This window comes from Hyperolius riggenbachi, chromosome 9, assembly GCF_040937935.1.
Source record: "Hyperolius riggenbachi isolate aHypRig1 chromosome 9, aHypRig1.pri, whole genome shotgun sequence".
NCBI classification, from domain to species: domain Eukaryota; kingdom Metazoa; phylum Chordata; class Amphibia; order Anura; family Hyperoliidae; genus Hyperolius; species Hyperolius riggenbachi.
Window position 1 is genome coordinate 245,748,062 of NC_090654.1, and position 20,932 is coordinate 245,768,993.

At 43.9% G+C, this 20,932-nt stretch overlaps 1 protein-coding gene across 3 annotated transcripts in view; it reads left to right on the forward strand.

The window, feature by feature from the left end:
* Window positions 1–20,932, forward strand: part of MTHFD1 (methylenetetrahydrofolate dehydrogenase, cyclohydrolase and formyltetrahydrofolate synthetase 1) — a 155,281-nt gene that overhangs the window by 78,943 nt on the left and 55,406 nt on the right. For all 3 annotated transcript variants that reach the window (XM_068254245.1, XM_068254243.1, XM_068254244.1), the window contains one exon: window positions 11,210–11,312. In XM_068254245.1, the coding sequence (XP_068110346.1) occupies window positions 11,210–11,312 (103 nt within the window). The remainder of the gene's footprint in view (window positions 1–11,209; window positions 11,313–20,932) is intronic.

The window sequence follows — 20,932 nt, forward strand, 5'->3', positions numbered from 1 at the left end:
ATGCCTTAATTACAAGTTCAAATATATGCATACGAGGAGAGGGAGCATCCATGAACAAAAGAGGTGTGGTGTGCCAATGCCTCAAGCCACAGTACCATGTGACTTATAAGCAACAAAGGCCGCACCCACCGTGTACTACCACATGGCATAACCGCTTGAGAAAGAGTTCGGAAGCTTGAAACAGCAGGTTGTCGCTGTGGCCATTTTTACTGGATGACTTTTTAATATTTTTTGTGGAGCCAGCCTTTGTGGACTTTGTAACTACAAATATATGTCATAGATTAGCTAGCTTCTCTGTAAGATCCACCTGAAGTTATAATGAAGACATCTAATGACATTTATTCATGTCTGCATAGATTGTTGTTCTCCGAATGTCCAGTGTATATAATGCTGGGAACACACCGTACATTTTTTGCGGTCGATTCTCAGCACGATCGATTTACCATTCTATTCTCGGCTCGATTGTCTTATCTTTCGCTCGTTTTTCTTATTTTTTTTCCATTCACTTCTAAGAGAAATCGAGCGAAAAACAATCAAATGGAGAATCGGACATGACGGAATTTTATCAGTCGAAGGCATCTGAACAATTCTACCGCAAAAACGAAGCATGTGTTCCCAGCATAAGCTGTGTGTTTTAACATCCTGGTAATATACAGGAAAGTCTGAAGAAGGCTTTTAGCCAAAAGCTTACTTTTTGTACTTTTTGTTGCCAATAAATGGTATCATCCTGATTCAAAACATTGTACAATTAATTACGAAGTGATAAAAGCATCAGTGTGCAGTTATCCATAGAAACAAGGCAGAAGCCTGTTAAACTGCATACAGGAGCTAGACTTTCATATCCCAAGAGGGTTGTTTGTGGGTACAGGTGTCCCCTGATGCCATTTGCCGTGCTTTCAGCAGTCTGCAGTATTGGATCACACTCTGATGACTTATGTAGAGATCTTTTATGGAAGATGTGGTGCAGGGCTTGGCTTTCTTCTCAGCTTTTTCCCTGTTTCATCAGCACCCAGCTATAACCAGCCTCATCTGCACCTAATCCTAATGGTCCAATGGTTGCCAGTGTGTCAAAAGCTGCAATACAAACGCACAATTACTATTGCCTGCGGGGATTGGGAGTCAAACCCTCGGGGAGCAGCTCCTGCAACCACAGATGGGCCAGAGCAGTAAGGAGTCCCTGACTACTTCTTCACTCCCTCTATTAAAGAGGTCCATCCTTTAGATCAGGTGTTGTGGCTACACTTGTTATGGGTGTGAAGACTATGATGATCACACTTATTTCATGACCCTTGTGAGATGGGCCCCCAGGCTGTGAGGGTCACCAGGGATGGGCAAGGGTAAGAGTGTGAACATTGGGGGGCCCTATCAAATGTTTGCTGGGGGGCCCCATAATTTGTAGTGCTGTACAGAGGAACTGCTAGCGACGCATTCTGTTTGTATGGAGGGATGACAGCAGAGGGTACACGAAATAGCAGCTTGCAGAGGAACGAAAGAAAATAAATCAAGGCATTGAAAAGTAATAAAGTTAAAAAAATAGATCAAGAAATGATGGATACTCCGCATGTAATTTGTTCATGTTGTGATCTTCACCGTGAACTTTCAGGTCATCATCTTTACTTCTGGCAGGCATGAAAACAACGGACAGCAGATACAGCCCTTATCTATAAACACACCCCCTAACAATGTGCTAAAAGGTTGCATATATATGTGTATGCACCCTGCATTTCCCATAATGCAACGAGGTTGACAAACAGGAAATTGCCATGGCAATGACCTCAAACTGTGGGAGGGGATTTACCTCAATATCATTAAGCCACACAGATGACCCTGATGGTCTATCCAAGAAAAGTTGAAGATTTTTTATAGGAAAGGGGGTGTCGGCTACTGATTGAAATGAAGTGACACTAATGCTGAAAAAAACTTAGGATATAATAACAATAACAATAATATTTATAACAATAACAATAATATTTATATAGCGCTTTTCTCCCTGGGGACTCAAAGCGCTGTGACCCTGCATTATGCAGTCTCAAAGGCTAGGGAAAAGATGTGAGTTTTTAGCCTTTTTTTAAAGCTGTCCAGAGAAGGAGCCTCTCGTACTGATTGTGGAAGTGAGTTCCATAGAGTAGGGGCTGCATAGGAAAAGGCCCGAGCACCAAATGTTAAGTGTATCCTGGGAATAACCAGCTTCATCTTGTTGGCAGAGCGGAGGGTGCGTGGAGGGGCATAAAGTTCCAATAGATCCGCTATGTATTTGGGTCCCATGTGGTGTAGAGCCTTGAATGTCAGCAGGCAGATCTTAAAATTGATTCTCCATTTTACTGGCAACCAGTGAAGAGTTTGCAGTACTGGGGTGATGTGTGAGCTGCGGGGGGCATTGGCTAGGAGTCTGGCTGCAGCATTCTGTACTAGCTGTAAGGGGCGCAGAACCTTATCTGTAGATCCGATTAACAGGGCGTTGCAGTAGTCTAGGCGGGAGGATATAATGAATTGTATGTGTAGTATAGATAAGAAAAGAGTCTCATATTTTCATTTTCAGATATATATATATTTGCACTATTCTCTAATATTTACAGCTTACAAATTACATTACATTTTAAACTATGAAACAGAAACAACACATATATATCAGTAGATAAATACTTGCTCTACTTACATAACATATGTATTGAACTGTCCACATTTTGATTTCAGTGAGTTTTATATAGTAGATAAAGAGAACTCTGTTTCTGTCGGTTTCCATTTTAGAATCTCTTTGTCTGAAGCCAATCCCGATGTCATTTCCTCCCTTACTCTGTTCCTCTCCTCTGCCTGATTGTGTATGGAGAAGTGCATCATCACAAATCACTGTGTGACTTTGCAGACCTGCTTTATTTGTATGGGTCGGATTTCAGCTGAGTCACTTTTTCAGCTTCTCCGCACAAGAAATATTGGCCAATCAGAGAGGAAAAGAGGTGTGGAAGGGAAAATGGGAGTGAAAGAAACGTCAGCTAATCAAGCTGCATTAGTTATGTCTGAGGGGAAAAGGGGAGGAAAGAAAAGAAGAAGAAAAAAACAGCATGCACTGCAACTTCTCTTTTGCGGCAGATGTACCAAATAAGCTAGGGGACCTGGTAAATGATATTCTATTGAGAAGAAAATTAAGAGTGATTTTTAACTTTTGGATTTCCTGATTAGCATCCTTATTATTTGTTTACCATAGTTTCATCTGAACACAAACAGAAAGTGTACACAGAAGACTAATTCTTACTGCATACATATATAGTATAGAAGTACAGCAGCTATGCAATAAATTACAATGGCAGCTTTCAGAGCAGATAAACTGTACTTAGGGAACTTGTAATTTGTAAACAGACAATAATACTTGTGCACAAAAGCAAATATGATAACTGTATACCCATAGGAAAAGTAGGAAAACATGTTTTTATTGAATGCTACGTCTGAGTTTAACCCCCCTTTAAAGGTCACTGGAAGGTGAAGACATCAATTTTTTTTCAGAACAATAAAAAGCTGGGATAATTTAGAAAGCATAAAGGGATGTGCTAAATAAGAAAAATAGTAATAATGAACAAAGCATGTCCAGAGAGATGTTGTTTACTATATTACTGTCTACAAAGGGTGACCTGTTCTTCAAATTTCTCCATAGCAACACACAAAACCGCCCACTCTTCCCAAATTTCACAAAATCGCAACAGCCAGTGATGTCTAATATTGTGCCACTAATATTGTGTACAGCTTTATAGATAGCTGTACATTAACTAGCTGACCACTGAAGGGTTTTTCTCCTTAACCTCTTAAGGACCATAGTCTTACACCCCCCCTAGCGACCAGGCTATTTTTTATTATTTTGGGCTCTGCAGCTTTAAAAGCTTGCTGCAGAGCCATACCACACAGCACACAAATGAACCCCCCCCCCCCCTTTCTGCCCACCAACAGAGCTTTCTCTTAGTGGGCTCTGATCACTCTCCTGGTGTTTATTTATTTTTTGTGTATTTACTTCTTTTTTTTTTTTTTAAATAAATTTACCTATTTTTTGTATAATTTTTTTCTTCCACTCCCTCCCACCACCAGCCAATGACAGCGATGAGCTGTCATAGGCATCAGCTGATGAGAGCGCTGTACAGTGTAAATAGACGGCAGTTTTGCTGTCTAACAGTCTCCCAGCGTCGATCACAGAGCTCCGTCATTCAAACGGAGATGCGTGCACAAAGGCGCGCAATCTCCAACAAAACACGCCCCCAGGACTTGACTCCAATTGGTGTTACGCGGTCCTGGGGGAACCGCTGCATTCACGCCAATTGGTGTGACGTGGTTGTATAGTGGTTAAAGAACACCTCAGGCCAAAAAAAGGTTTGAATGGCAATACATACAGTATATGCAGTCTATGCTCTGTGTACAAGATGAACATATAAAGTTTACATCTGGTACATCGTAGTGGATAGTACAGACTATCATTTATATCTTCATGCTGGGGGGGGGGGGGGGGGTGATGAGAAAATCACACTTTATTATGTGTAATTTTATATATTTTGGCAATGTATGTGTTTTAAAACAAACTGTAATTTATAATTTAGGTACTCTTTTTATGAAAGACTAGAGCAATTTTCACTTTTCAGCGCTCCTTTTCATTCACCAATAACTTAATCGCTACTTATCACAACAAATTAATCTATATTGTGTTTTTTTGTCACCAATTAGGCTTTCTTTGGAGGGTACATTATGCTAAGAATTATTTTATTCTAAATTAATTTTAATGGGAATAATAAGAAAAAAATGTAAAAATAAATCACAATCTCTCAGTTTTCAGCCATTATGGTTTTAAAATAAAACATTCTACTGTGAATAAAACCCACACATTTTATTTGCCAATTCGTCCCGGTCATTGCAACATTTAAAATATTTCCCTAGTACAATATATGCATATTTCAACATATGCATTTTTTTCAGTTTTGTGTCCATCACTAATTAAAAGTTCATATTTTCAAAAATAACAGTAATATAACCCTCTTGACATACATAATAAAAAAAAACAGTTCAGTCCCTAAGGTAACTATTTATGGGGTTTTTTTGCAATGGCTTTATTTGGGTAATTATGGGAGAGTATGGGAGGTAAGGGATTAGTTTTAAATGTATGTGTATTCACTGATCTCCCCTCTAACGGGTGGCACAGTGGCGATAGACTAATCTCTACATTCCTGGGACTTAAAGCGAACCCAAACCAAACATTTTTTAATTCAAAATATTTAGTTGCACCACTCTGACACACAAAGATAAATAAACACTCCTTCAAGCCTATGAGCATTTCAGTGCATGCTTTTCACCCTTCTCTTTTCATAACTAGGCTAATACAGGTGGCAGCCATTAGCAATCCCTCCTTTGCCGGACACCCCCTACTCCACCAGTCTGCCGGATTCTGTCCCGGCAATATGAAAGGAAATAAATGTAAAAAAAAATTATTTTTGTCATCATGCAGCTGAAAAAAGGCTGCTATTCATTATTATAATTTAGAAAATAGATTTTATTTCTGAAATCTTTTAATTTGGGTCCACTTTAAGTTGAAGTCCTGAGGGACGTAGATCTACTGCACTTGGTGCAGCAGCTAGTTACACAATAGGGAATATAATAGGAACAAATTACTATAAAATATAGTGGTACACCATTAATAGTTTCTCCATAAGAAAATCCTTATATGCTTTATAGAATGCAAAAACACCAGAAGTTGAACCCATAGAAACCATTTGAAATAGTCAAGATACCTCTTTAGCCAAGGTACATATAATGAATATGCAGCTTGACAGAATTATCTAGTAATTAAAAGTATGTTAATCATGTTCGTCCGTCGTGGTCAACCATGACTAAGAACATAATACAAAGGTTGGCTGGGTGCGGCGTGTCTGTCTGTGGTTGATCAGTCTGGTGCGGGCTCGGAAAGCTCTGCTGCATGTAGGGCACAGGTGGATTTCTTGGATAGTCGGCCCAGTATTGGCTTAGGATTTACGCAGCTCACGCTTCTTCAGCACCTCTGCAATCCTGCTCTGCTTGTAGGAAGCAGCACCATTGCTGATATAGCTTCGCAAGGTGGGATGATCTTGTGCTATCAATTCCACGGCTCTTCATAGCGTCTTTGAGTGTGTCCTTCAGAGATTTTTTTCTGCCTGTGTTTTCTTAGGCCATTTCACCATAGGATAGTCTCTTGGGGAGATGTGTGCCTGGTAGTGGCTGGATAGTGAAATGGTGAAGGGCTCTGCCTCTAAAACAGGAGACTAGGGTTGAAATCTCGGCTCTTCCTGTTCAGTAAGCCAGCACCTATTTGGTAGGAGACCTTCGGCAAGACTCTAACACCAGACTAACACTGCTACTGCCTATAGAACGTGCTCTAGTGGCTGCAGCTCAACCACTTTGAGTTGGCCAGGAGAAAAGCGCAATATAAATGTTGTTTGTCTTGTTTTACCTGGAATACAAACAAGGTGGCTTGCCCACCTGACTTGGTCTCTTCCCCAGGAAGCTGTAGATACTTGCATTACCAACTTGAGAGAGGACATCTGTCTGGAACCATTTACTGCTAGGTAATTTTCGCAGTTCACGTTGAAACAATTCAGCCTTTTAGCATGGTGCTCGGACACAGATCATGTCTCACAGGTATACAAAAGCGTGGGCAGTACAACTGCCTTGTATACTTTTAGCTTTGTGGACCTTTCCTCTTCACTGTATCATTGCCTTTGCACCTGACCTCTACAAAGGGTGTCCTGTTCTTTAGATATCTCCATAGCAACACACAAGACCGCCCACTCTTCCCAAATTTCACAAAATAACTGTAGCTGGTGATGACTAATATTGTGCCAGAGAAAACATAACTAAGAGTGGCAATATAAAACAAGAGCGTGAAAGATGAGAGCTGTGCAATAAGCAATAGGGAATATAATAGGAACAGATTACTCTAAAGCCCCATCTAAACGATACGTTTCTTTGTGCGATTCGCTTATCATTCTATTTACGATCCGATTAAATCCGACATGTCCGTTCAGGATTAGATTCGAAATAATTCGACTTGCCATTGCAAAACAATGGCAAACTGAATCGAATCCCGATCGGACATGTCGGATTTAATCGTGTAAATATAAGAAAATCCTTGTTTTATAGAATATATAAAAAAACAGAAGATGAACTCACAGTAAATATATAAATAGTCCAAAAGACCTCTATAGCCAAGATGCATGTAATGAATATACAGCTTTAAAAATAAAAATTATATTACAGTAGCCCTGAAACCTTAAAACATAGTATCAGTCATAATTGGACTACAAACTGGTATTTGATGCGCAATGTGCAGTTATAGTAAGGTCAGTGTGAAATAATGCATTTTTCCCTATCGTCCAGGTTACACAAAGTGTAACCACAGAAGGCAATGTACTAAGAGAGTACTGAGTAACAGAGTATGGGCTCGATTCACAAAGCAGTGCTAACTTAGTTAGCATGCCTAAAAGCTTTGGGCGTGGTAACTACGGTGCTAAGTAGTTAGCACAGCCAAAGCTTTTAGTTAGCGTGTGCAAAGTTTACTGGATGCATCTAAAACGTTGCATTGGATGCGCCTATACCGTTGCACCGGGTGCGCTCGAATCACCGAAGCTTAGTGCATAAGTTACTTTAGACATGCTATGGGCTTTTAGGGAGTGCTAACTAAGTTAGCACTGCTTTGTGAATCAAGCCCTATGTATTGCCGGGTGGAGTCTGGGAATCGGCCGGGGAGGACCCCACCATGTTTTGCAGTGCTCACCAAGTGTGTGGGGGCAGACGACCGTGGAGCGCACGCGTACCAGCGTGCGCTCCACTGTCGTCACTTCCTACAATGCCGTCCACTTACAATACAGTGGCCAGAATTGCAGGAAGTGACGACAGTGGAACGCACACTGGAACACGGAAGAGGTGAGTCATCCCCGCCTGCTGCTTCTTACTAGTTGTGGCGGCTGCTGCTCAACTTCAGCTAGAGGGGGAGCGCAGATGGGGGACCCAGGTGAGGGGGGGGGGTCTGACCCCCCTCCCCGCCGCTGTGCCCAATACCCCCTTCCTGCCCGCTGCCCCCTTATGCGGCACATGCTACGCCGCGGGTCGGCTAGTTACTATTATTTTTGCAAGTAAGGTCTCATAATTATCGATAGTGTACAGTGAGAAAACAAAAAACAAAAGACTCCTTTATTTCCAAATACAATATCGTCACCATACATTGTGCTAGGAACATAATCTAAATGTTGTAATAACCAGGATGGATGAGCAAATACAATTTGTGGGTTTAACTTATACTGAACACTGTTTATTGTAAAGCTACAGTGTATTGGAAATGGAGTAATATGGAGAAAGTGTTTTTTCTATTCTTTTACTTCAATTTCCCTTTAAAATGCATAGAAAATAAGGTAAATACAAAACAAAATTTTCACACACTAAAAGCCTGATTTTTTCCTGAAAAAAAACAACAATATCTACATAATTTAGGTGTAAGTAGTAGTAGTAGTAATACAATTATTGATGGATGAATGGGAGCAGTGCTGATATGTGAAAATTGCTTTTGTCCTGAAGTGGTTAAGAGAATATGAAACAGAGATTGGATGATGATTATCATCCTCATTGTTACAGCATTATTCATTAACCACCAACACACTGCAGAGGTGCTCTGCAACACACTGAAAGGGGTGCAAATTCCAAATGTCATTGCATAACAAATTCTTCCTAATAAAACACCTGGATTCTGCATCCGTGTCAGCAATGTGCAGGGCCACGCCCATTGCCTCGTGTGCGGAGTTGCGGGCATGCTCTCTAGCGCCCATTGTGGGCTGAATTACTAGTATAGCCACTGGACGCAAAGGACAACTTGTAAAAGAGAGATTGCAGTCTAAAGCTGAGCACACACGTACGATACGATCGTTCGAAAACGAACGATCCAACGACAATCGGGCCGATAATCGTGCTTTCCAAATTCTCCAACGATCGTTTTTTTTTTTAACGATAACGACCGTTATCATTCAATCCGGCCGATCCAACCCGGCGGATTTTTTCGAAAGATAATCGTTCAATCGTTGCAGTGTGTAGAAAGATCGTCCGATAATGATTATCTGTGGGGTAGTACGCATGTTCTTATTGCCTGTCATAACGTCACTTCCGTTTGCGCACACATTTTTTTTATCATTCGTCGTTCAGTACTTTATACTTATATCGTTCACGTGTGTACACAATCGTTCATTACGAACGATCTTTTCGGTCTAATTTGAATATCGTGTAAACTTCACGAATCGTTTGTAACGAACGATCTTTATCGGACGTGTATACGAACCTTTAGGCCCAGTGCACACCAAAAACCTCTAGCAGATCCGCAAAACGCTAGAGGTTTTTAAAGCAGATTTTCAGAGGGATTCTAGGAATGTTTAGAGAGGTTTCCTAAACATGCCTAGCGTTTTTGGGTGCGTTTTTTGTGTAGCAGATGTTACATATTGTTACAGTAAAGCTGTTACTGAACAGCTACTGTAACAAAAACGCTTGGAAAACTGCTCTGATCTAGCGTTTTTTCAGAGCGGTTTTCCACTTTCCTATACTTTAACATTGAGGCAGAAACGCCTCAGAAATCTAAAAAATACTGCAGCCCGGGAGTTTGCGTTTGTGGAAAAAACAAACTGCTCTGGTGTGCACCAGGCCATTGAAATACATTAGCCAAGCGTTTTACTATCCCCAAGTGTTTTAAAAAATGCTCCAGAACCGCTCTGGTGTGCACCAGCCCTAAGGGTTGATACACAGAAGGCATAATTTAGTCCTGATCAACATATGACCCAATCAAAATAATAAGACTGTCTATTGACTTGGACTAAGCTCTGTTGATAGCGCTTAGTCCTATTATTTTGACAGATAATACATTTTTGGGTTGTTAAAGCCTATTAACCCTGGATTTTTTTGTTAGTGGTTATGATTAATGGACTATGCCATTAGTCACACTATGTTCATATGTGATGCAGCTGTTCCAGAGTATTTTCCTTTGGTAAAGTCAGTCACATGATCTGACACCTGACCGCGCCCACCTTCTTTCTCTGCATCCTCCAATGGCGCAAATAGAGGAGGTGGGCAGGGTCAGCTATGTGCTTAGAGGGAAAGGCTGTCTGATACTCACTCCCACCATCTCCCTAACTACCTAATGTGGGTGATGATGTGATTTGGGAGGTATTTGGACCATTCACAGACTGCTATTAAGTGCAGCAAAGCTGAGGGAGTCAGCATTACAGACCCACTAAGTCAGGTAATAAAGTACGAATGATGCAAAAAAAAAGAAAAGAAAAAAAAAAAAAAGAAAGCACAAAATATCACTTGTTCCAAACAGGGCTGGTCAATGTGATGCAAATAATTCTGAGTATGGGCGTTCTTGGGATTGGGAAAATGTGTGTGGCCACAAACGCGGCTCAAGGCACCTCAGGGTGAAAACTAGCCACAAGGCCTTTTGGTTGGTCCATTTCTAAGCTGCGTAAAATGTAAAAACTCAGTATTATTTGACTGGCTAGATAGTGTACTGGTCAAGTGCTCTGTCTCTAACGCAGGAGATCAGCTTCTAATCTCGGTTCTTCTTGTTCAGTAAGCCAGCACCTATTCAGTAAGGAGTCCTTGGGCAAGACACCCTAATACTGCGACTGCCTACTGAGCATGCCCCTAGTGGCTGCACCTCTGTCACTTTGAGAAAAGTGCAATATAAATGTTATTTGTCTTGTCATTAAAGGTGGATTAAGATGTAATGAGGCAAGGTAGTAGATTTTGGTCCCCCTTGTGGCCCTTTTGGTAAGCTGAAGTGAAGAGAGGTCAGAGAAGATGGCAGGTGGGCCCACCCACTAGGCCCTAAGCACCTGCCTAGGTTGCCTTGTGGATGATCCTGCTCTAAATAATAGCATGATGCTGTCTGGCTTTGCTAACATTTGTGCTGCAGGCGTTTCATCAGTGGAAAATGCTTCCTACTGTCACTGAAATCACTATCAACCAGTGATGGCTCAAAGTGTTGGTAACCTCCCGCTGTATCAAAGTATTAATATGCAATGCACAAAGCATACACACTGTTTTGTAAGAGAAGGTTGTGTTGTGTGCTGCAGCCCTTGCCTTTACATTGAGTGAGACAGAATGTACTGCATTGTCTAATTTAATCAGGAAAACTGGATTGTTCCAATGTTCTGCTCTAACTTCATTTACACAGAGACTTGGCATTGAGAAGACAGACCCTGCGGCTTTAACAGAGGAAGAAATCACCAGATTTGTAAGGCTTGACATCGACCCGGACTCCATCACTTGGCAAAGAGGTACCTGGCCTGCAGCATCTGCCAGCTGTAATGTATGCCTGTCAGTGTCCAAAAAATGACTCACTTTATGCGCAAAAGAGTCTGTTTGAAGAGAAAATGAAAAAGAAAAATGACCTTTTAGGTAAAATATGCAAGTGTGGGCGGCACAGAGGCATGTGGCTAGCACTCTCGCCTTGCAGTGCTGGTGCATGAGTTCAAATCTGGACCAGGACATTATGTGCATGGAGTTTGTATGTTCTCTTCATGTTTACTTAGCTTACCTCCGGAACTCCGGTTATTGGTTCTGTCTGAAAAAATGGCCATAAACTACAATAGGAACATAAGACAATGGGCTTGATTCACAAAAGGGTGTTAACTTAGTTTGCGCGTCCTAAAGGTCTTTAGGTGTGCTAAGGGGCTTTTAGGCGTGCTAAGTTTTGCGCACTAAGTTAGTGCGCACAAAGTTTAGCACTGCGCAGTGCGAAACATCGCATCGAGTGCGACCAAACCGTCGCACCGAGTGCGCCTAAAACGTCGCACCGGGTGCGCCCGAAACTTAGCATGGTGCGATGTTTCGAGCTCACCCGTTGCGATGTTTTAGGCGCAGTCGGTGCGACGGTTTGGTCCCCCCCTCATGCGACGTTTCGCGCGCACCACTAAACTTTGCACGCGATCAATAAAAGCTTTGGGCGTGCTAACTGCTTAGCACCCTAGTTAGCACGCCCAAAGCTTTTAGGCGTGCTATCTGAGTACCTTTTGTGAATCGAGCCCTTTATTTGACGATGATAGGGATTAGATCAGGGGTGGGCAAACTACATCCCGCAGCCCGTTTCATCATTTTTTCCGGCCAAGGCAGGGCCGGATTTCGTGCCACCAGTAGGTAAACTGGCGGTGCGGCGTCCGAAGAGTCTCTGGCGTTGCGGCGTCCAAGAGTCTCTGGAGTCTGGCAGAAGGACTAGATTGTTAGCTCCTCTTGTCAGGGACAGTTGTTGATAAACTGATAAATGTACATGGAAAGTAGGAGCAGCGGATTGATAGAGTGTTTCAATAATGTTTTTTTGTGAAAGGCGGGGGCAATGCCACTGGTTCATTAAGCCTCTTCACAGGGCCTAGAAGTCACAGCGTGAACAGTCACAACTCACGGCACGGTCACTGCCAGCCAGTAATTGGGCCTAGTGAAATGGTTGAGGGTGGTAAACAGATGGCAGATTTGTCTTTGTCTTTTTGATGCTTCACCCAGAGAGCTGTCTCTTTCTCGCCACTGCTTATAAATCGCAGGAGGATGGTTACAAATCTAAAATTGGAAAGCCAAATTGTTTGGATGGCAGATGATTGACAGCTACTCCTCAGGAGCAGTTTTGTAGTCTGGAATGACTTCTTTGTCAGAGTTCAGTCACTGGACTGCTCTCTGCTCGGACTTTCCTGATGTGAGGTAAAAAAGGCAAAAGAAGTACTGAAGGTAGCCATACATTTAAAGATGATGGGCAGATTCGACCAAGAGACAAATCTCTCACTGATCAAATCTGATTAGAAAGAGATCTGTCGGCTGCCCATACACCACAGGTCAGTCCCCGCTCAATTTCAGCTTGAAATCTCTAGGGAATTGACAGCATCTGCTGCCTCATCGCTGCCTCTCTAGTGTATAAAGTACCCCCTGTGTGTGCTTTTATCCATTACCAGTCCTGTGTCGACCACCGCATGGTGCCCATCCATCTTTGGAACCCCCGCGCTCTATCATTAGCGGTATACACACCACTGGCGCATAGCCAGCAGCATGTGCGTGACATTTGACACATGCCACGCCAGCAGCGTGTATACTACTAACGGAAGAGCTGGGAATCTGAAGACAGAAGGGCACCACAGGACAGGTAATGTATCAATGCACAAATGGAGGGTACTTTATACAGTGGGGGAGCAGCGCCGGAAGTTTTATCATGTTCATCGTTTCTCCGGATATCACTCTCCATTACTACCCGATTAACCATGATGGCCTGCCATCTTGCAGCATGTCTAATCGATACATGCAGAGGCGTAGCAATAGGGATTGCAAAGGTTGCGACCGCATCGGGGCCATTGGGCCAGAGGGGCCCCGAAGGGCCCTCCCTCAACTTCAGTATTAGCTCTCTATTGGTCCTGTGCTCATAATTACTGCTATGACTTCTATAGATACTTTGAATAGTGGTAATCATTAACAAACTGCTCCCCATTCCCTTCTGATTGATGGGAAATTAAGCTTCAGGAATCAAATCTCAGCTGTTGTGAAACATTCCTTCCTTCACCTAAGGAATATTGCAAGGATTAAACACCTAATTCCTTCAGAGGATCTTCCAACCCTAGTTCATGCCTTCGTCACATCAAGGTTAGACTACTGCAACGTCCTCTACACAGGCCTGCATAAGAAAGACTTACGCCGCCTGCAATTAGTACTGAATACCGCCGCAAGGCTGTTAACGAGCCAACCCCGCCATTGCCACATAACACCAACCCTGAGCTCACTCCACTGGCTACCGATAAAATGGAGAATTCTGTTTAAGATTGGCTTACTGACATTCAAATCCTTGCACAATCTGGGCCCTGGATACCTGAAGGACTTGTTGCAACTACATCACACCCCCCACAATCTTAGATCAAAAGGACGTAACACTTTGGTCACCCCCAGAGTCCACCTCAAAACCTTTGGAGACAGAGCCTTTTGTCATGCTGCCCCTACACTTTGGAACTCCCTGCCACACCCAATCAGGACAGCCCCATCCCTGGAAGCATTTAAGTCTAAACTGAAAACCTACCTTTTCAGTCTGGCATTCATGAACATCTGACTATCTCCTCTGTAACACAACCCAGCCTGAAACCCTGTATTAATCTGAGACACAGCTATGCGCTTTGAGTCCTATGGGAGAAAAGCGCTTTACAAATGTTATTGTATTGTATTGTATTCTTGCACCTCTGACACTGTGGTTGTCCTTGGCAGGTTTTGGTGCGCCGTATCAATTGTTACAATTAGTGTTTGGGGGCCCCAATGTAAAACTTGCATCGAGGCCCACAGCTCCATAGCTACGCCACTGGATACATGTGACCGATTTCGACCTGAAATGCTCTTGGCGGCACCGATTTTCATCTGGTTCAATAAATAGCTAAGTCGATAGATGTACAGGCATCTTAAAGGTGAAGCCAGTAAATGACGGTAATGAGATGCATGGAGTATAACCCAACTAGCATCGTCTTTTGAGATGACAAATATTCATATATATAGTATGTTTCCCACTAAAAAGGAAGGAAGCGAAAGATAGGAGCAGGAGACCTGACACTGAAAGTGAAATACAATAGTGACCAGTCAAAAGATCAAACCTGAACAGATTCAGCCGCAGTCATTAGTCAGGACATGTGCAGACATGCAATTGTTGATGGCTCCTGGTTGATTTGCCAGTGGCCACTATTAGGGCTTGTTCACACTGGAGGCGTTTTTGGATTTTTGAAAGCGCCTGTGATTTTTCAAAATTTTTCGGGGTGATTTTGCTACAATGGAAGGTATAGGAAAAACGCAAAACGGTCACGAAATCGCTTTGTGCAGCGATTGCGTTCACATTTTTAAGAATAAATACATTGGATTTATTATTTTCCGGATCAAAGAGTTCACTTCCTGACTGAAGTCAGGAAGTGAAAAAACAAAATCGCTCTGAAAAAACTCTTACCAAAAACATCCAACGAAAAGAAATCGCAGGGAAGGGGAAAAAATAATTGCTTCAAAAAACATCCAACGCGAACGCTAACACAATCGGAACGCAATGTGAACGAGGCCTTAGGGAAGTTTAGTGTGATTCAAATTATTCTGAGTTGATGCAAGATTATGGAAATATATGCATCTTGAAAGTGGACCAATGGAATTTTACCTTGGCAAGATTCGTTTGGTCCATTTTTAAGCTGCATTAATTTACTTACATGAGTTGCATAATCCTGCTTCAACTCTTTGCAATTATTTGCATGTCATTCACCATCCGTAAGCAATGTGTTGTTCTCCCCGGGCTCTTTTAGCCAGTTGCTCCACCTGGCTAATATTGGTGAACACCCGGCTGTCATCAGCTCACCTCCTCATCCTATGCTGTAAGCAGAGTTGCGTCGACCCTGCCTTCCCCTGTCGTGCCCCACCCGGATACTTTTTCATGCCACCCGGCTGGAAAAAAAATTCTGGTGAGAACACTGCATTATATGTCTAATTGTAATTTAAAGTGTAAGATGATGAGTACAGTACCAAGCATAACAATGACTAGGCTCTGTTCCTTTTCTTCTTTTTCTGCCTGAAAGAGTTAAACTTTCAGGTATGCAAGTGACAGTTTATCTCCAGTTGGGACCTAGGTGGATTATAATGTAACCCTCACTGATAAGGAATTACAGCCATAAAGCTCTTTCCTGAAGAAATCAGTGCAGGGGAGAGAGAAAAGAAAACTATAATTAATATGTTTTAGCTCTGGGACACTGAGATTCTATAATTGTTTATCTTATCAGTATATTTTCATTTTGTGCTTCCTTTCAGGTAAAGCTAGCCTGTGAAAACGTCATACATATTGCCCTCTCATGATAGCTTCCTGTCTGACTAATGCTAGGTACACACGTCACGTTTTTTGTTCTATAGATGGTTCGATTGATCATTTCCGTCATGTCCGATATACTTTCGATTGTTTCACCACTCGATGTGTCATAGAAGGGAATGTAAATTGATAACAAAAGATAAGAGAATCAGGCAGGAAATAGAGCAGAAAAAGAAATCAAAAATCTATCGAACGGAAAAATCGACCAAAAAAAACGTAACGTGTGTACCCAGCATTAAAGAGGAATTTTAAAAATAAGCAATTGTATTCATTAACCTTTTGGGGACCGCCTGCATTCGATTCTACGCCGCACTTGTGGCTGTTCTAGCCTGATGCGGCGTAGGATCTGCGCCACCCGCCGTTACTTCTCCCCAACGCGATCATGCGCACCCGAGAGTCATATGACAGCTGACATGTCCCCTCAGTGATCAGAACGAACCAACGATCGACGCTCCCCACTGCTCTGGCCAGCTTCTCTGCTCACTGTGACGCAAGTCCCAGGCCGCGGCCAGGGCCGGATTTGTGGGCAGGCCTCCAAGGCCCAGGACTAGGGCGATGAAATTTGCAACCTTTATTGGGGCTGCCACAGGTGACAGGTTATCCATAGTCAACTGAGCCGCCCGCAAACCGCAACTGTCTGTCCGCAGCCGCCCGCCCTGCTTGCCTGGCTACTAGGAGGAGGCGGGACCCGGAGGACTGAGGTGGAGATCAGAGGCGTGCGATCATCATAGTGAGCTGCCTGGACTCGAGCGAGTCTGCCTGCACTTGTGACCTGGCAGCAAGCCAGTACTAGGGACTGTAGGCAGACTCTCTCGCTCTCGAGTCCCAGGCAGCCAGCTCCAAGCTTCCAACTTGCGGCGGGCGGTGAGAGCAAGCGAGCGCATCTTGCTACAGGGCGCCCCCGCTGTCAGTCAACTTCACTGACGTGACGTCATGTCAGCACAGCGCTGGCCAGGAGACTGTTGTGGATGGGGAGGTCTCGCGATGCCGCTGGGGCTGATGGTTGTTTGAGAGCCCCAGAGTGCAGGCACCGAGGAGAACGAGACCTCCCTTCTCTAACTATCTGCCGCGCACGGCCCTGGCTTCAGACTTCAGTGTCTGCACCTACAAACTTGAGGGCTCGTTTCCACTATTGCGTTGCGAAATCGCTGCGGCAAAATTCACATGCAGATGCGAATTTTGCATGCGTGTGCATGCGAATTTTCGTGCGAATTCGTGATGATGCATGCGAATTTAACCATGGCAATGCCGGTGTGCTTTTCCATTGATTTCATGCGAATTCGCATGCGAATTCGCATGAAAATTCGCATACCAAAACAGCATGCGAATTTCCTATTAAATACATTAGCGGCGATTCGCATGCGTTCCACTCTCAGGCGAATTCGTTGGCTCTTTTGTGCGTTTTTTCACCGCTGAAAAAAACGCACCTCAACAACGCTACAGTGGAAACAGGCCCATCCACTTGCATTACATGTGCGAATCTGCATGCGTTGGACGCATGCAGATTCGAGATAGTGGAAACGAGCCCTGACTGTAAGTGAACATACGGTCAGAAATAGCCTGCTGGAGCATCATGTTTGTCTGTGTCACACTGACTGTAAAATCAAAGGTAGAATGACAAATGCTGGGTGGTGATGTGTACTGAGGCCCCCCTCCACTTTAGAACCCAAATGTTATTTTTTTAATGTATGTAACTTATTTTAATGTTAATTAGGTAATTATATATGCGGGGGGCTTTTTACCAGTCCCCATCCTCTGTCTTTGCTGACTGTGGTCCCCTAATGCCCTGCTTCTGCCCTATCCAGCCCATGCTCTCTGTCTTCTTATTTAGTCACACTTTACAGCATGTGTGCAGACGATCCTGGCCACAATCGGTCACACTCCCGTGGCAGGGATTGTTCTGCGCATGCGCATTTTGCCAACTCGATGCTTGCACAAAATGCTCTGAATGGTATTTCAATCAGGGCCCTCCCGTTACAGCCCATGCACTCTGGCGTGCAAATTGGCTGGATTGCGGACTTACTTCATTGTGGGAGAAGGGTGGTAATAAAGCAGACGGACTACAGAGGGCTGGAGGAAACCCCAGGTAAGTATAAATCTTTTTCCTTTAAAGTTTCCCTGTGACTGGAAAAAGTTTTATTTTACTTACCTGGGGCTTCCTCCAGCCCCTCATAGCCTTACAGGTCCCTTGGTTTCCCTGTCTGTTATGCTGTCCCTCTTCAAAAGCTTGTTCACTAGACTAGTCATGGCTACAGCACATGCGCAACCCAGGCCGTGCGATTTCTCGATCACGTTCTAACTGCTGAAGCGTTCTGAGCATTAGTAGAATGCTCCTCATCATGGGAGCACGATCAAGGAGATCATATTTCAGAGGGTGTATCGACACATCTGAATGGACCAGGCGGGAACCTAGGGACTTGTAAGTCTATGAAAGGCTGAGGCAGGGGTCACACTTGTCTTTCAGTTTCTACACTTTTCAGAAAACTGAAAGACAAATGTGACCCCTACCTTACAACAGCTAATGTAATTTATAGAGAAAACTGACAAATTGCGCAAGATGTCAGTTTTTTTTCTGCATGCGAAATCTGCATTAAAGTGTGACCTAGCTCATTGATTAACATGAGTTCTCAGTTGAAGTCAGTTTTTCTGTGCAGAAAACGCGTACGAAAGCTGGTAAGTGTGACCCCTGCCTGAAAGAACCCTCAGGTAATTAAAATTGAACTTGTTTTCCCCTATCAAGCTTACTTTAAAATCACATTCACTGAAGGAGTTGCTGCTTTTTCTTTGTTGGGAGCAGGGATGAGCGTTCCAATTGCTACCGCTGTTATGAACAGAGCTCAAATTTAAACGGATGCGCACTGCGGAAGTTCAGATAACTCACTCTCATCATCGCTGCTCTGCACATTGCATTTCTGCTCTTCCAACTGTGAATGATAAAGTAGCTGGAGAGCTGAAATGCTATGTGGAAGGCAGCGCACAGAGTTTGCGACAAGGGTGAATTAACCCCTATTGTCATGGAGTGCATCAGTTTAAATTTCAGTTCTGTTTCAAAGCATTCAGAACAGAGGTACCGATCGTAATGCTCATCCCTAGTTGGGACGGTTGTTTGACACCAGAGAGGATAGAGAATGCGCTGGATGAAGCATTAAAGGGGTCACAGCGCAGCAACAACCTGGCTAGCAAAACAGAGGAGCCATCTACCTTATGAGGAATGGTAAGAAGCCCCCAGATATGGCTACTTCTTTAAAGGGAAGGTCCAAGCAAAATAAAAAAATGAGTTTCACTTACCTGGGGCTTCTACCAGCCCCATGCAGCCATCCTGTGCCCTCGTAGTCACTCACTGCTGCTCCAGTCCCCCGCTGGCAGCTTGCCGACCTCGGAGGTCGGCGGGACGCATTGCGTACATTTTTACGCATTCCCGCTAGTGCAGGAACATTAACACATACATTTTTACGCATTACTTGTTCAATGCGTAAAAATGTACGCATTGAACCAGTAATGCGTACAAATGTATGTGTTAATGTTCCTGCACTAGCGGGAATGCGCAAAAATGTACGCAATGCGTCCCGCCGACCTCTGAGGTCGGCAAGCTGCCAGCGGGGGACTGGAGCAGCAGTGAGTGACTACGAGGGCACAGGATGGCTGCATGGGGCTGGTAGAAGCCCCAGGTAAGTGAAACTCATTTTTTTATTTTGCTTGGACATTCCCTTTAAAGGCTATACGAGGTAAAATAAATAAGTGAAAATTTACTTACCTGAGCCCCCTAGAAATCTCTCTGCTCCATCGCTGAAGTTGCTTTGTCATCCAGGCTGCTGCTGTCTATCACATCTGTAAGCACACCCACCCATGGATGTGTTGCAGACTTTTGTGCATGTGTGGATATGCTGTGTGGCTCTCGTGATCGCACTTCCGTGAACGGATGCATTCTTTGTGAACAGCGCAAGCACATAATGCTCTGGGAGCATGGTAACAAGAGGCGTGCATGTCCAGGTGGGGATTGGCAATCTTACAGAGGGGACAGCGGCGGCCTGGAAGACAGCAGAACATCAGCACTAGAGCAAATAGACTTCTAGGGGCTGTACGAAGACCAAGCAAGTAAAGCTTCACTGCTTTACTTTACCTCCCATATCCTTTAAGGGCATCTGAACTGTATGTGTGTGTACACACACGCACACACGTGTTAATAATAAATAAGCAACATTTTGTGGTTTATTTCAAAGGTTAAAAGGCAGCGTTGAAAAAAAAATGTATGTGTGTGTGTATGTGGTGGGGGGCGGGGTGGGGGTGGAGGGCGACTGTTCACACTGGGCCTTGGGTGGAAAAAAGTACAAATCCGGCCCTGGCCGCGGCTTGATGACGTCATCAAGCCGCGACCCGGGACTTGGCATCAGAATGAGCGGGGATGTCAGCAAGAGCGGAGGTGTCCACATCGGCTCATCGAACCTGGAAGGTGAGTGATAGCTGCTGGTGAAAGGGGGGACATCTAGCTCCAGGGGGGGCATCTGGCCCTGCAAGCCCTAACAGGACCCGGCTGCATTACCCCCCAAACGCACCCCCCATGCAAAAGTGCCTGGTCCTTAAGGGGGATTAGGCGGCCGGTCCAGAAAGGGTTAAGCTATATCCAGTAAAATGTACCTGGAGGGAAGAAAAGTGCCCCTAGGTAGTACTTACCTTGGGAGGGGGGAGCACCACTAGCAGATTTCCCTCAGGCAGAAATGGGGTTCGGCTATTTCTGCCGCTAGTGTGCCTGTGCAAACAGATGTAAATATTCTTGTGCCTGCTTGCCTGGGGGAGCCAGTGCTGGAATGAGCTGGCTGAGGAGGATGGGGAAGCCTCATTAGGATACATAGGCTTCCACCTCCCAAGGTATCTATTTTTTCTTTTTTTAAAGTTCCAGGTTTACTTTAACAATATTACTTCAATATTAGTCAGTGTTTGCCCATTGTAAACCTCGCCTTGATTTACATTTGAAATGTATCACTGGTGGTGACATCTTTACTCCTGGTAGGTGCACCACTGTGGAATGTTTGTTTACTATGCGTTGGGAACTCAGCAGAA